Genomic DNA, 13203 nt, shown 5'->3' with positions numbered 1-13203 from the left:
AGCTGCCCCGCCCGTTTGCTGGTGAAGCTCTGCTGGTGCATCTCGTCGACCCCACCGATCCCGCAGCAGGCTACCTCCACGCCGCCTGCACGTCCCCTCGCCCACGCTCCAGCTTGGAGCTCCTCGAGCGCGACCCAGCCGGCGCCTCGCAGCGACAGCCCACACGCGCCTCTCCCATGCGGTGCTCGCTCAAGCTCCAGGCCTGCGCCGACGCCCCGTCACCCTGAGCAGCCATGTCGGCCTTTGTGCGCGTCTCAGGACCGCCAAACAGCAACTTCCTCGTCGGCTACCCGGGCATCTCGGCCACATTGGTACGTCCTCTGTGCTTTCCCCCGCTTGCCGGGCGTTCGCGAGCTCCCCCGGCCGAGCTCTGATAGCTATCTGGTGCTGAAGCTGTGCTAACTGTTGTCCAGCCGCGGATAGAGGGAAAGGTCGAGATACGCCCGCTCATTGGGGTCTCGGCGCCCGTCAATGTCTCGCTTGTCACCATCGCCCTCCACCGGCGTGAGACGATCCACCCGTCTGCCGAGTCGCTCACCAAGAAGCACCTCGCCGCCCCGCGCAAGGAGATAACCGACATTGTGGGCAAGGAGATGCTGCTGTTCCGGTGCCCCGCCGGCAAGGAGTTCGAGAGCGTGCTCTCCATGGACCTGCCCTTTGTAATATTCATACCATATGGCCGCGGCGGCGAAGAAGTAGCAAGGAGGGTGCCGCCCGCGAGTTTGCAATTGCCAGCCCGGACAGCTGAGACGTTTTACGAGTTGGTTGTAACCGTGCAGCAAGGGCAGACAGATCAGAAGAAATACCCGTTTCCGGTGCCAATACAGCGGTACGATACCCTCTCCACATTTGGCATGTACAACCGTCCCGAGAGCGCCGAAAGAGTCACAGACCATCTTGTTACCTTGGGAATTAGTCTGCCCAGGTGGAGTTATGGCCCTCTGGACCCGGTGTCGGTCTACATCAAGCTCAGCCCGAACCCGGATTGGTTAAAGAAGGCGCAGAAGGTTACTATCCAAAAGATCACTGTTGGCATAGACGAGGAAATTATATTCAACCACGAGGGTGATGAACCAACAAGAAAAGTGAAGACGTTGGCCAAGACCACCCAGGCTGTCGGTGTTAAGATGCCCGAGGCTGGTTACTTTACGAATTTAGGACTGGTGTTTCCCGCAAAAGACTTGCGAGACTCGGACGGCATAATACCACGCGGGAAAAAGGAATTTCCAATGTATGCAGTAAACGGCTTTACGACCACCGGTACGCTCTACAAGATTGAGTACTACCTCACAGTCAAAGTAAGCGCACAGAATCTCACTAGACTGAGAATCTCACTAATTGATCTTAGGCCCAATTGGCGTCAGCACGGGATATATTACTCCGCCAGCCCATAGTCGTCTGCCCGTTTGACCACGCCGGTTGCAAAGAAGAGATGGAGGCGATTGAACAAGCAGCCAGAGACGCTGCGCATGTCTCGCCTGATAACCCTATGCTGCCCGCAGCAACCATTGTCCGTTCCAACGATCCAAACGGGCTCGCCGCATTAGGCATGGCGATAGTAGGAGGCCATAGGAAGCCCCTTATCGAGTGAAGCAAACACAATGTGGCTTTGATCGTAAAGACTATGTACTCGCTACGGCATCAAGCACAGCGGACAGCACGCAAGCGACGTGAAGCGACATACGCAGCGCGCGGAGAACAGGTCCATAAAAGCACCCACGACAAGGCTGGGTGTGCGGTACCAGACCGCTTGCGCAGATGGGAGGGTTATTGATCACTTTGGGCGTTACGGTGCTACAGCGGGGCCTGAAAACTATGCGCGTGCTTCTACTTCGCCATATACCTCGCCATTGGCATGCCACAGCGCAGGAGCTGGGGAGCTGGGCGCTCGCTTCTTTCAGGCGCAATTATTCTTCCGGGTGCATGTTGTTGGTTCGCCGTTTCGAGGCGGCCGCGAGCACGCTTGTGCGTGTACCTGCATTTGCTGGAGTTACTGCCGGGACCTGACGAGGCACGGGATATGATACGTTCACTTGGTTCTTAATCTTAGTGGTGATGGGGCGGGCTCCACGATGTTTGGGGAAGAGAAGACGGTCTTGTGCATAATTCGAAGGGAGAGGATAGGATCGAGCTTGCATATAAGTGCCGTGTGTTTGTGAAGCGAAGGAGGGAAGCTGCAAATACCAAACATTACTCGTCAAATTTGCATTTACTGTGCTGCACGCCTGTATATCCGTACGGATATCGGATCGTATTGCACTACACTATGTGTGCAGCCACCCCATAAGAACCAGGTAGAACTCTGTAGATGTGACAGAGGCCAAGTTACCCCACGACTCGCTGTAAGCGTACAGGTGCTACAAAGCTGTCGTTCCCGGTGAACGCTCTCAAACCTGTCCGTGTTCTTGGGGACTTTGTTATCTCCTCGAGCTACAACGTCTCAACCTATCTTTGATTTGCGATCTACGCAAGCATCCTACTCTCGGCCAGAAGATCCCGGACTACAGCACGAATCAATCGTAGAACATCCGCCGGCGATGCGCGCGCCACGCATGACTAACATATAATGTTACTAGGGCTTCAAAAACGTTATGAAATATACGGCGAGGTGGACGTGTGGTCAAGGCGTTGGCTGGTCATTTTTATCTTACACGTTCCCACAGTATACTAATATCTCTGAAGTGTTTAGGCATTCCTGGAAAGCGAGCATTGACTACAGGTCTCATGCATTGTGTGGATGAGTCCGAGTGAGCCCGATGGATGAGGATGAGCAGAGAGGTGTACATTGACTACCTTGATATAGGAGATAGTACAGGTTGAACAGTAGGTGTTGATAAAAAAGATCATACTGCCTCATCTGTTCATCTGACAGTGCCAGGCCGGCACTCAAGTGATGACCTGAGTCGCCCGAAACCGTAGTGTCAAAGACACCCTTGTCCCGCTTAACGCCCCTCTGAGCGTCCTTACTTATCCTCGCCTGCCATCCGATTTTGGCTGAGATGGGTAGCAGCGGGGACGACTCCTGTCCTGATTGCATCCTCATTCTTCCCTCAGTCAAGTACCTCTCGGTCGAAATGCCAAGTTCATAGTGTGGCCGCTCATGTTCTGATCCTTTACCTCCTCCTTCTCTCGTGACTCCAAGCTAAGGCTTTGCAGTGCGGCCTTGGCCATATGCTCGTCAACAACGTACTTGATGCCAGTGTACTGCGGGCTCGCGGGCCCGAAGGTTGCCAGTGCGTTGCGCATGGAAGACTGAAGCTGCGGAATCAGTTCCAGGCCAAAGTCTAGATTCGAGAGCAGCGAACATGCACCGATGAAAGCTGAAGCGATGAGGGGCAATGGGAAGTGTAGATTGCGGGGTTACAACGTGTAGTGCTGCTTACTGAGGCAAGAAGGTCATCCTGTTGCGAAGACATGGTCGATTAATTCTGAGCCTTAGAGTACGTGTGATGCCGTTTGTTGCTAGGTTGTCCCGTTCTGTGGCGTATGGTTGATGTCGGTCTTACATTCAGCGGGGTATCGAGATGCAGCAGCGGACAAGCCGACAGTAATAGACTCCAATGAGAGCGCAATTGCTGTCTTTCTTTGTATCCGCTTGTCTAGTAATTTTCCGAAATAGTCTCGCTTTGTTAGGTACAGCTCTGCATTATCGGCAAAATACAAGTTTGGCGCTGGAACGTACACGCCCTAAGCTTTTAGTCTGCCAGACCACGCTTCGGCAACGCACCCCACACTCGATTGGCTCGAACCTACAAAAAGATGTCGCGAAGCCTCCACACGATATTACAACCACGAGAATTCAAAAAAGAGAACTTGTTCTCTCGCTGATCAGAGTGGGATTCGAACCCACGCTCTTTCGAACTGCGGTCGTTCATGCTCGCTTTGCAGCGAATGCCTAAACACAGCGCCTTAACCGCTCGGCCATCTGACCTTGATGATTATGGACTTTTGCCGCCATGTTAACATTATATAGCAGTTGTGCTATCATCTGGAGAAGTTTAGGAGCGAATGAGAGAAGTATGGTGGGTATTGAGCGATCGAACGGTGGGGCTAAACAGTCAAAAGCACTAGCAAAGCGGGGTAAGGCACTTGCAGAAACTTCAAGCCCTATGGTGAGCTTGTACTCTGGGAAATCATGAGAGCAAGAGACCCACTCATCTCAGTTCACCCAATACAGGTCCGTCTCGTATCTTCAGCGACTCTCTCATAGTATTCGAGGCTAATACCTTAGGTATGAGCTATTGATCAATCCGTCTAGTTCAAGTTTGGTGAACTCTAGCTACGTCAATAGCGAAGCTGTCGTGCCCAGTGAGCAACTCCAACGATCTTAGTGCGCACCACATCACCTGGTGACAGGATTTCAAGGTATCCTGGTCATGAGATCTCGTATGCTAGCTTTTGTACTTATGTTTGATGTTGCAAAGCCAGAAGCATCACTTCACTGTTATCCTCCGTCCCACCTATGGGATCAACGAGACTAAAGTAATGTAACTTGCCTCGACTAGGTCCATTCACAACAGAACAAGATTGATCAATCTCATGAATGATTATTTAAGTACTAAACATGTTCAGAGTTATATTCTGTTAGGTACAGAGTATACATACGGGAAACACCTCAGCATTCGACAGCATACAACGTCAAGTCAAAACCCCAAAGACTCATAATAAGTTGAGTCAAGCCAGGATGCATGTTTCGATTTACGGTAATTAAACTTGCTATAGTCTACTCAACAGCGTCATGATCAGAATGCTTATAGCGGCAGCTGGTATATCAGAAAGCGTAGGTCTTAGTACTTTCGTTACCTTGCCAAAGTATCTGGTGATAAGCGGGATAACTTTGGGACGTTTCTTCAGCATCTTATATCACGGGATTTTGCTATGCGTACAGGCCTCAGAGAGGAGATTAGATAGCACAGAGAAAGGAGAGGGGCAAGATTCGAGTTAGAGTTAAATAACGTGCAAAGCTTATTCTCTACAACTTATTCCGTCTATAGCAACTTCGCATGGCATTTAGAGAAAATCTAACAAAGAAGCGAAAACAAACAGAAGGTATCAGCTGCTTTTTAGCATGTCCTAGGGTAACTCAGGTTATGACGCAGTCCTGCATTCTCCCCTACACAAGTATGCGTGGAAATTGTAGGTGTCATGCGACAGCTACACTGTACACGAGAGCATCAGCGTCTCGCCAAGGCCGTACCTCTATGATAGAGCTGCAAGTATGATGGGAGATAACAGCCACTTATCGCACCGAGCTGCCGCTACAGGACAAGACAGCCTGGGCGCCTACTATGATATAGCTTAAACTATTTTTTTGGGAATGTCGTATAACTATACATGCCAATAATATAGCAGATTCTCGAAGGAGCACCCATACCTGATCTCGGGCCATTGAAAATTGGACGAAGCGGCGATATTCAGAAACGTTATCAACGCACAGCTTGGCCACTCCTGGATGGACTTGAAGGAGTCAACATCTAGGTTTCGTGAAGGCTTTGACGCAGCTTGTCATCTTAGCGCAATGCATCATGAGGGGCAACTCCAAGATGGCATTCACGAGATTGGAAGAAGTTCAGGACACAATCTGTTACGTTCCAGTGCGACCATGTTCATTATAAAGCCTCACAAAGTCGATTTCTCTGGTCTTGTCTACCAGATAGTGTAGGCAGAGAGTCATGGAACAAGTACAAGGCTAATTAATTGACATACTAACGATCTCGTGGATATTTTGTTCCAACTCAAATCACTCGAGTCGCCCCAGGACCAAGGGTTAGAGACCATGAATGTATTAGGAAACTGGTCTCAACAACATCCATCAATCATATGGACTTATATTACCCTCTTCTCCACTAAAATTCTTGTAATGTGCGAGAATACCCGTCTCCATATATCAGCAGTCCAAGGAATAGATTACCCATGGACGCTTTCCCCGATTGCGGTGGTACGCTACTGCTATAGCGTGCTATCAGTATAACCGATGAAGGGTAGTTGTTGGCTGCAGAAATTTCGAGCGGAATTCTCGCCACACCATTACTCGTGTCCACTGGCCTGCAGATGACGAGCTGGCAGCACTCCTCGTGTGCCGCGAGAATGCGAGAATGTGAAGACTGGCGTGTCGCTCTCCGCATCCTTGACACATGTACGGGCTCCTTGAGTCCTTTACATGATATCTGATGTGGTTTGTGAGACTCTTGGAGCTGCTGTAAAAAATCAGGACGACCCAATTATTCACCCCATGGACAAGGGTATGCGGGGCGAGTAGCCGTCGTCTGCTTCGTCTTCTCTTTGCCCTCCTCCTTCTTCTCTTTCCCCTCCTTTCTCTTCTCTTTCTCCTCTTTCTTCTTCTTTCTGTTCCTCGACGCCTCCGTGGCCGCGCTAGGTGATGGAGACCGTTTTCGTGCTGTCTTGGAGCTTTTTGCCATGTTAAATATGCAGGTCTTGATGTGTAGACTAGTCTACGAAGGTGGGGTTTCAGAAGTGTTGTATTTATCCAAAACTGCAGGTACGCTAGCGCGGCTTGGCGCTGGGTAGCCATAATGATAGAATGATTGAACGGTGAAGTATGATAAATCGCGTGATACGAGCCAGAAACTCGCGGCCCCAGTCACGCAAGTGAAACAATAATGTAACTACTCGTGCACATATGGTATGCGTGTCGAATGGTGTCACATCTCTCTCTTGGCACGTTTATGGCGTGCTATTAGGTACCATGACGTTCGTGTGAATAGCTTCGATATAAGTTTTCAGGTAATGTTCTGTTAAGCGGTGATACCTGAGATAGGACTATCGTATGCGACATAGCTTCTTAATAGTACTAAGAGCGCAATTAACCTCTGCGTTACCTGCGTTACTGCCATCCTCCTCCACATCTTCCACACCCTTGTCCACATATTTCACATACTCCATCATTGCTGATCTGGTGTCAGAAAACCCTCAAGTAATGCAATTGTCCGCTATAGGTCATAGCTGAAGAGGGATGGTACACGTAACAAATGATAAAAGGTTATGTTCTTGGTGATAACTTACGTCCAGTCTGAAGTACCACTCTATAATAGGACCATATTCATCATATACATGGTAAGGTCCTCTTCAGGCAACCATGCAAGTTCCGAGCCGACGAATTGAATGACATTTCATTGCCATATACTATAAAGCTATTATCGTTCCGTCTGAAGAGGTTCCATCCGGCTTTCAAAACCATGAAGTGCCTTTGACACTGTGTGATCATGCCAAAGATCACGGTAAGCTGGCATTAATACCATAGTGAGGATTCCCGTGAGTGAACAATGACCGTGGTAGTCAATAACAGGCCAAGGTGACATTGTCTTTTCCGACGCGGGAAAGGAACGGAGATCAAAACAAGTCGTATGCCTGCCTCCATGACGGGTCTTGGGCCATTATTCACGCCTCGTAGTAACTAAGTACAAATTTAGATGGGGCCACTACCAAGTTGCTGTAACAATGTGAGATCCTCAGCGGAGCATGAACGCACGGGCGCGGCTTTGATTGCAAGATGGACGCGATGGTTACCCGACAATCAGCAGAAGTTCACTCAGAAGTATCGATAGAAGGATAATACCAAAATGCACGAAAGTCAGCCGTGGATCGACCACAATGTTTCCATATTGCTTCACGGACCACACGAGTATGGTCGATAAGGAGTATGTGGATTACGCGACTTCATGGAAGTGTTTTGGTGAATGTATTTGCAGATGACTAGTTGTTGACCAAAATGTCGTGTGTTCAGGCTACTCTAAGGGAATTTCAGGAAAGGGAATGGTAATGAGTAAGATCATGCTGAGCTTATTGTATGGCATGTGTGTCTGTCTCCGACCCCTTGCGGACGGTGAGACTTGTAGGCGGTCCACAATGGGCTTTTGGTCTCACCAACCAACTTATGCCTTCCGCTTTAACACCGTGTGCTTTGCCTACTGATCACTTGACAGTGATCATTACCCATAAATTTACCGGCCAGACCAAAACAAAGGACAAAACCAAATTTTCCGTCACGACTGCCCACACACTCCCCCTTCCTCTCACCCAGCTGTCGTTCAGCAGAATTTTCAACTTGCCCGATTCTGGTGCCGACTACTGGACCGGGCAACTGTCTTCCATCTTCTCTATGTCCTCGAGGGACCAAAACGATGCCGGTCGCTGATAGCCCCTGGTCGACACCGCGTCGTTCACAAGTTGGATTATTCGGGGATTTTCAATGATGGGCTTCCCGTTAAACTTGAGTTGTTGGTATACCGTCTTCGCATCTTCCTCCCCTACCCGGACCGGGATACCAGAGACCCTGCTGAGGTGGCGCGATAACAAGGTGGCTGTGTACGCCCAATCGTCGTGTGATTGGTCAAGACGACCAGTGAGTAAAGCATCTATGTGAGCTTCGTCGTCTTCATCCGTACAGAAGCTCTTCGCCTTTCCGTTTGAGCCGTCCTTGTTCGGCGGCTGACCGCTGGTCGTCTTCTTCTGTCTCTTGGCTATGACGGCCTTGGGGGATTCTGTGCCCTTGCGCCTCTTGCCGCGACTTGATTTGTGACTCTTCCAGTCCTTGAGAGACTGTATCCCTTTCTCAGTCAGGAGGCCGTGTCCGTCAACCTCCATCGGTGTTTGGGTGGCCGCCAACCAATCTGTGACGTCGGTGAAGGAGATTTGATGCATGAGATGAACTGGAATTAATGGTGTGAAATGTGCTGCGTATTCCTTGATCGCGCCGTCCATTGCAGTGTCCATTGCCTTTTCGGCGGAGTCGTGGAACAGTTTCAGTGCGGCTACGTGTTGTTGTGACCAACGAGGTCGTTCTTTGGGTTGGCCCTTGGGTGGCTTCACCGCCACCGATTCGTTGTCTTTGCTCACTACGTCGATGTAGCAACGTAACGTGCCTTTCCTTGATCTTGAAGAATGAGGACCCATGCGGGTCCAGGCGTGGTGGCCGCCTTCAACGGTACCCAGGCGCATGCGCCAAGTGCCATCGTCGAATTGTGCTTACTCATTGCGCGTAAGTAGTCCCTTGCTGTAGAAATATGTGGGTCGAAGTAAGTTGGAAAAGGTCGATAGGTCGCTACGGGGCGACCATTTATAAGCTTGGTAACCGGCCCAAAGTGAGAGACCAAAGTGAGAGAATCAAGCGAAGCTCGCATGAAGAGGGGGCGCTCACTGATAGACTACTTCATATCTATATGAAGGTCGCGCGCGGATATCAATTGCGTATGGGCCACTTCCATTCTTGGAATTGACTCAAGAGCTGCGTCGAGGTACGGCATTCGCACCAATGCTCGGAGCTTGTTCAGGTTGATTTCGAAGACACCGCGCTCGACCGCCGTAGTCATGTTCTGGAAAAGTATCTCTCTCCATTGCTCGCATTGTTCGGAGCGCATGGAGCGAATCTCGGCGTAATGATCTTTGTCTCTTACGTAGCTGCCGCGTTTCACTCATCAGATCTCCAGTACAGTTATACACAACAAGAGTGAGTACTGTAATATGCTTTGAGTCAATCCATGATCAGCAACGCAGCAGCCGATTAACTCAAGCGTCTTCTGGGGTGGAGGCGTACCATGCATCTGGAGCACTTTCAGAAGACCGGCATTTGTCGATGGTGTTCGCTGGCCTGCTTCCATCGCCACGCAAAACAGTGCGCAAAAGTTTCGGAACCATTTTCTCCTGTGCATCGCTCTTCGCAGTGCCAGCTGGTACAGGGATGCGTGGCGCTCCCAACACTGAGAGAACTTGTCCTTGGTCTCGAGTGTGGTTCCATTCCTGGCATCACCACCCAGTAATAATCCCACGTCAAATCATAGCTTTTCCCGCAAATTTTACCCAAAAGTAAGTGACTGAATTGCCGAAACAAGTCTGGCCCCAACTATGTTTGCTCGTTGTGTCCCCGTTGAGAAGTACCCGAGGACAGATTATCCTGGGGTGACTCGATTCTTTATGAAGTCTTAGATTATTGAATGGATGCTGTATGCTGTAGGTTGCTGCGGTGTAACTGGAAATATGCCTGGTGAACGACAGGTTGCGATCAAGATGTTGAGCTGGGATTCATTGGTAACGTAAATGTCAGCATATATCTTTGTATAATTAACTTCTTCGGCCTTCTTCGCCACCTCAAGGTGGTGCATATATCCATGCGTGAGACTGAGCCCATGATCTCGTCGTCGTCAAGACCGTCATCGCTGTTAGAAATGTAAGGTTCGCTCTTTGCCTCGGAATTCTTTCGCTTCATCGGTTTCTTGATGAAGATTGTATCGATGTCGTTTCCGGTGAGCTCTTCACTGGGTCTCTTCTTGCACAGCTCCTGGTGGTCGATCACACTGGATCTCGGTGTGTCTTCACTCTCCGAACCCGTCCCACCCCCCACCATGCCGTGGTCATGCGTGGATGTTACAGCGAATGCATGTTCCATATTCGGGGAGTTTTCGGACGGCCCAACGGCAATATCTCCCGCGTTACCACTCCTTCTCCGTTCCTGTTCTACATCCTCCTTCGCAACGTCCTCTGCTGGAGGCGTCGCCTCCTCATGCCTCCGTTCAATCTGCACCTCCTCTAGGACTCTTTCGTATGACAGCCTGGCTATCTGTTGCTGCTTCTCGGTGATGCTCACGAAGGTGTCCCAGTGATATATATCACGATGAAGTTCAATCAGATGATTGGGTCGGGTATGCGCTTCCCAGAGTAGTTGTAAATCCAATGCGACAGTCTCGAGTGACCTCTGCATCGTCAAGCCAGTACGACCATGTCGGGTTTTGGTCTCTATCGGTTACCCCAGTAGGGTTCCACCAAAATATTGGAACGATCTGTGATGGATTTTCGGTTTCACAGACGCTCATCCAAATCTGTCGTCTTCCTTTGTCATCAGGCTTAGCTAGCCCAATGAACATGCGCTGTTCACGCCAGCCAATAACCCTGCTGGATGACGCCGATGGTAGCTTGATAATAGTGCATGGATCGAGAAAGCTCCACTTCCAGAGGTTAATCATGACCTCTAGGCCATTTTTCGGTGGCAGTGGGACTAATTCAGTGTAATGGATTTCATCAGCTTCTCCACTAACGAAGAAAGCCGCACGATCCCATGCCATTTTGGTTTTCGTGTGCCGTAGACTGCAAGACCTATCGTTTATCTTCTCGGGTTTCCAGATTCCTGGACGGTACGAGTACCTCGGTTCGGCGAATTCCCGTAGAACTTTGATCCAAATTTGCTTGCCTTTGCGGTTGCGACCTACGGCGACGCGCTGTTGTTATAAGTCCACGCAACCCCCCCAGGATTCCAGAAAAGACTGGGTATTCCACTGGTGTCCCAAAGTTCCCTCATCGCGAAGCCCACCTGGGCCCCTTTCCCTCCGTTGAGCGGGAATGAAAGCGTCTTCGTCGTCATCGTCGTCGTCTTCTTCGATCTCCCGTGTAACTACTTTCTGATAAGAAATTGACCTGGTGAAACACTTATAGTCCTTTTTCTCATTGGACTCCGAGGTCGGGACGCCCGCGACTGAGTTTGGGGCAGAAATAATATTGACTAAGTTTCTCGAGCGTAAGAAAAGAAGAGTAGGATTGATCGAGGCGCAGAGGGCGGGGCGCAAGTAGCGGGCGAGAGGGTCACGTGCTCAGTGGAATGCGAGTGACTGTCATTTTAGTTGTTAAAAGGAGCGTACAAAGTTGATTGTAGAGCAATTGATTGAGATTGTGGTGTTGAGGCTTAGAAGTTGAGGCCTCAGGAAGCTACTCTAGGCGGGGCAGACGCTAGCGTCACACGTGATTTGCTAGTTCCAGCCAACATTACCTTGGTAGTATCGGTCACCTTCACCTCCTTGCTCCTAAGACCTCAAATGGACAACATCGGATTCGAAGTCCTGTATACTTACAAATCATACGAAAAGCCCTTGTGCGACTTATATTCGCCTGCATTGCACTGGCAGGATCAGCATGATGGAAAGGCCAGTGTGTAATCTGTACCTGGATACCATGTTCGCGATATGCGCAGGCGGACCTTTCTGCGCATGCCATCTACTTCCTAAGCGAGCGCTGCATTCATTTGCAGCAAGCGCGACCTCACCTTTCCTGTTAATTACCTATGTAACGTATCGCTAAGACTCAATGTTCGGTTATCAAACAAAAAGACAATTGGATCTCGCAGGGAAGCGAAGGGATCGAATCGCAACCGCTTTGTCGGCCGTTGAACAAGCACACGAAGGCATGAAGGAATTGTCACGCAACGTCCTTAAGGAGATCAAAGAATCGCCTTTTTATGTACGCCGCTACCCGAAGCACCACCTTGACATGCTAACACGTGACCAGGCCCATGTCGACAGCATGAGCTCGATCCTCCCAATCAACGTAGAAGAGCTCACGACACGTCTTCTCGGTAAAGCGTGCAATGATTATGACAGCCTCGACCCCAGAAGACGCTTGAGTTAATCGGCTGCTGCGTTGCTGATCATGGATTGACTCAAAGCATATTACAGTACTCACTCTTGTTGCGTATAACTGTACTGGAGATCTGATGAGTGAAACGCGGCAGCTACGTCATGAACCGCAGCATCCATCTCCCGCTAAGACTATACGTCTCTTATTTCAAGCTGCAGAAGTTTAGTATGATCGCCAATATCGATTTCAGTCAATCTTGCAGGGGGTGTGTGGATTTGTTCTCAACTTCACAGCCAACAGTGTTGCTGTCGGTTTTGTATTGACAGTGCAATTGTTCGATTCAGTTCCCACACATCAGCCTTTATTATTGCAGCATTCTGCTCTGCTTCACTCGCCAGGGAGCGTAGCGGAGCTCAAAAAGGGTACGTTATGTCGCAGATATTACCAATGACGGACACCGCTGAGTTCAAAACCGGAAGCTCAAGGCAAGCACACATTACTTCTTCTTTTTCAAAAGAGGCGGATCGAATCGCTCCCTACGTCAAAACAACACATTTCATGTGCGGAAATGTTGATCCCACGAGTAGGTCGCCTGTGTTGTCATCTAGGCATCCACCGATACATGGATCTTATGCTGATATCATGTGATCTAAACGAGGATGCCCCGCGTATCAAAAGTACTTCTCGCGCCTTAGACCAATGCATCATAACAACACAACACTCGATTTTACTCTTACTACCGTCTCGACTCTTATGAGAGACTGGTCAACAGGTACATTCCCGGGTTTTCTGCCTTGCGGGAGACTGCTTGGTCACCTTTTTCTCGATTGACCAGGTAGATTCAAT

The 13203-nt window shown here is 49.8% G+C and overlaps 3 protein-coding genes and 1 non-coding gene across 4 annotated transcripts; 1 reads left to right on the top strand and 3 right to left on the bottom strand.

Moving 5' to 3' along the window:
* Positions 1–233: 233 nt before the first annotated feature.
* N0V89_006157 (uncharacterized protein) lies at positions 234–1591 on the top strand (the record flags this gene model as incomplete). Its single annotated transcript, XM_056214927.1, has 3 exons — positions 234–311; positions 414–1298; positions 1349–1591. 3 exons carry the CDS (start codon positions 234–236, stop codon positions 1589–1591), a joined length of 1206 nt encoding a protein of 401 aa, XP_056072194.1.
* A 2234-nt stretch (positions 1592–3825) lies between these two features.
* N0V89_006156 lies at positions 3826–3931 on the bottom strand. Its single transcript has one exon. It is a non-coding gene; the product is annotated as a tRNA-Leu (tRNA).
* A 4154-nt stretch (positions 3932–8085) lies between these two features.
* N0V89_006155 (uncharacterized protein) lies at positions 8086–8958 on the bottom strand (the record flags this gene model as incomplete). The annotated part of the gene is made up of 1 exon (XM_056214926.1): positions 8086–8958. The coding sequence occupies one exon, from the start codon at positions 8956–8958 to the stop codon at positions 8086–8088; it is 873 nt and encodes a 290-aa protein (XP_056072193.1).
* Positions 8959–10018: 1060 nt separating this feature from the next.
* On the bottom strand, positions 10019–10734 carry N0V89_006154 (uncharacterized protein; the record flags this gene model as incomplete). Its single annotated transcript, XM_056214925.1, has 2 exons — positions 10019–10708; positions 10729–10734. The coding sequence occupies 2 exons, from the start codon at positions 10732–10734 to the stop codon at positions 10019–10021; spliced, it is 696 nt and encodes a 231-aa protein (XP_056072192.1).
* Between the last annotated feature and the right edge of the window lie 2469 nt (positions 10735–13203).

Source organism: Didymosphaeria variabile (assembly GCF_027946475.1).
Source record: "Didymosphaeria variabile strain IMI 356815 chromosome Unknown scaffold_4, whole genome shotgun sequence".
In the NCBI taxonomy this organism is placed as follows: domain Eukaryota; kingdom Fungi; phylum Ascomycota; class Dothideomycetes; order Pleosporales; family Didymosphaeriaceae; genus Didymosphaeria; species Didymosphaeria variabile.
Note: the sequence above shows the minus strand (reverse complement) of the source record. Positions and strands in the feature narration are given on the sequence as shown.